The following is a 3,074-nucleotide window of genomic DNA, read 5'->3' on the forward strand; positions in this document are numbered from 1 at the left end:
CTGCTGGTGCTGCATCAAGTTGTAAAGGAGTTCTTTCTTACACTTTGCGAGCCAACAAAAAATGCCTGAGAAAAAGGACTGATCTTTACTGACATAAAATTCCTCTAACTGATATTTACTGATTTTTACAAACTGTCAATACATTCATTGACAGTTGGCAACAAGCTGAAGTTAGAAGCTGATTGGCTACCATGCACAGCTGCACCAAATTTTGCACTCTCCCGTTTTAGCAAATCAAACCCATTACTCTGATCACATTAGTAAAATATTAAATGGTGTGATCAGCAGACCTCTCCCATCTCTCCACTCCTTGTTCTACACACAGAGATATCTCAGTAAATCCTCCTCTGACCCCCTCCCTCTGACACTCATCTACTTAGTTTTGTTTCTCTCTTTTTCTCTCCCTCTGACACTCATCTACTTAGTTTCGTTTCTCTCTTCTTTTGTCCACCTGGCCCCCTCCCTCCGACTCCCTCCCTCTGACTCCCTCCCTCCCTCCGACTCCCTCCCTTTGACACACATCTACTTAGTTTTGTTTCTCTCTTCTTCTGTCCACCTGGCCCCCTCCCTCCGACTCCCTCCCTCCTACACATCTACTTAGTTTTCTTTCTCTCTTCTGCAGTCAGCGATGGCGTTCTCCGATGCGAGGAAGGAGCTGGACTGTTCCATCTGTCTGAACATTTATACCAATCCCGTGACACTGAGATGTGGACACAACTTCTGCCGGGAATGTATAGAAGATGTTCGGGATACACAGGGCGAGTCTGGACTTTATTGGTGTCCTGAATGCAGAGAAGAGTTCCGGGAGAGGCCTGAACTTAGCAGGAACACAAGACTGTGCAACATAATGGAGAGATTCCAATCTACCAAGCCAGAGAAGAAGAAACGCAAGATCCTCTGTACGTATTGTATTCACTCTCCTTTACCTGCTGTTAAATTTTGTCTGCACTGTGAAGCTTCTCTGTGTGATGACCATCTGAGAGTCCACAGCAAGTCATCCCAACATGTCCTATCTGACCTCACCACTCCCCAGAAGAACAGGAAATGCTCCGTCCATGAGAAGATCCTGGAATATTACTGCACCGAGGACTCGGCATGTCTCTGCGGGTCCTGCAGGCTGCATGGAGACCATCAAGAACACCAGGTGGAGGCACTGGAGGAGGCCTTTGAGAAGAAGAAGGAGAACCTGACCAATGCTCTGCAGAAGTTGGTGAAAAAGAGAGAAGAGATGGAGGAAAGCTTTAAGAATCTGCAGAAGTACAAGAGAAAAGTACAAGGCAGTGCCGACGGTGTAACCAAGAGAGTCGCTACCATATTTCGGGACATCAGGAGACAACTGGACATCCTGGAGAGGAGAGTTCTTAAAGAGATAACTATGAAAGCAGAGAAAGTTTCATTCCCAGCCTCTGATTTAATCCAGGATCTGGAGATGAAGAAGGAGGATCTGTCCAGGAAGATGCGTCACATCGAGGAGATATGTAACATGACGGATCCACTGACTTTCCTACAGGAATCAGACACTGACTTATGTGATACTGAGGATGGAGATGAGGAGGATAAAGAGAGATGTAATAAACTCCTTCATGGTGGGGGGGAACTGGATGTGTCTGGAATCTCACACACATTACATACAGGATTATCTGATATAATAACAGGGGTCTGTGGAGCGATTATACTGGAACCTGCTGATATATCACTGGATTCAGGCACAGCTCATAATTACCTAAATATCCCAGATGATAGGAAGACCGCACACAAGATAAATAAAAATTTGAACCATCCTTATACACAAGAGAGATTTAAGTCCTACCAAGTACAGATTGGTGTTTCTTTTTTAGAGTCTAATCTAGACAGGAATGTTACACTGAACCAGAAAGTGACCGCTTCTTCGGCGTTTGGTGGGTCTCACTCTGGTTTTTCTTTTAGTTCTTATTCAGGTCAAACTGTTCCACAATACAAGGTTGTGATATCTCCTCAGGTGTTGAGCAGTCAGAGTTTCTCCTCAGGGAGACATTACTGGGATGTGAATGTTGGGGGATCATCACACTGGAGAGTCGGGATGTGTTACCCCAGTATAGCCAGGACAGGAGAGGAGTCAGAGATTGGATGTAATGAGAAGTCCTGGTGTCTAGAGAGGAACGGTGATACATTTTTAGTGAAACATAACCAGCAATCAACCAATATAATGGCCAACATCCCAATACACAGAGTCAGGGTGTGTCTGGATTATAAGGCGGGGCGTCTCGCTTTTTACGAGTTGGATATTTTGATCCGACACCTCCACACCTTCACTGACATCTTCACTGAGCCCCTCCATGCTGCATTATATGTAGGGGGAGGTTGTGTAAAGCTAGGTGGGTGGGAACGGGACATGTGACAGGTCTGCCTAGAGACTGCCGACATCACAGGGAGGCCTTTTTCTCATTGGTGGGATCTTCCATAGTATAAAGCAGTGGGCTTGGGCTCCCGCTGAGTCGCCTATCATCTACAGTATGCATCCATAAAATTCTTCCATTGACAACTGATGCGGACATTGACACATCCATCTTCAGACTACATTTTCCAACATAGCTGTGCAAATAGATTGCTTAGCCCTCGAATGCCTGTATGTAGTTTTGCTGTGTTGGCTTGTGTTAGGAAAACTGTACATATTGTAACTAATTGGTGTATCCAGGCAAATTACACTGCAATTTTTTACAGGATAAATGTTATGTTAATGGGTATCTCCTACATTTTTTTTATTATTTACAAAATTATATATATATATATATATATATATATATATATATATATATACACACACACACACACATACACTCACACATACATACATATACACATATATATATATATATATATATATATATATATATATACACACACACACACACACACACACACACGCATGCATACATACATACATACATATATACCGTATATACTCGAGTATAGGCCGACCCGAATATAAGCCGAGGCCCCCAATTTACCCCCAAAAAAACTGGCAAACTTATTGACTCGTGTATAAGCCGAGGGTGAGACATGCCTGTCCATCCCTGTGTGTGTGTCCGTCCATC

At 43.7% G+C, this 3,074-nt stretch overlaps 1 protein-coding gene across 1 annotated transcript; it reads left to right on the forward strand.

Annotated features, from left to right (window-relative positions):
* The first annotated feature begins 532 nt into the window (after nt 1-532).
* On the forward strand, nt 533-2,750 carry LOC143989236 (E3 ubiquitin-protein ligase TRIM39-like). Its single transcript, XM_077489302.1, has one exon. The coding sequence runs from the start codon at nt 629-631 to the stop codon at nt 2,375-2,377; it is 1,749 nt and encodes a 582-aa protein (XP_077345428.1). The 5' UTR covers nt 533-628; the 3' UTR covers nt 2,378-2,750.
* Nucleotides 2,751-3,074: the final 324 nt, after the last annotated feature.

The sequence above is a fragment of the Lithobates pipiens genome, unplaced genomic scaffold (genome assembly GCF_037356315.1).
Source record: "Lithobates pipiens isolate NorthernLeopardFrog02 unplaced genomic scaffold, aLitPip1_a1.2 Scaffold_18, whole genome shotgun sequence".
Lineage (NCBI taxonomy): Eukaryota > Metazoa > Chordata > Amphibia > Anura > Ranidae > Lithobates > Lithobates pipiens.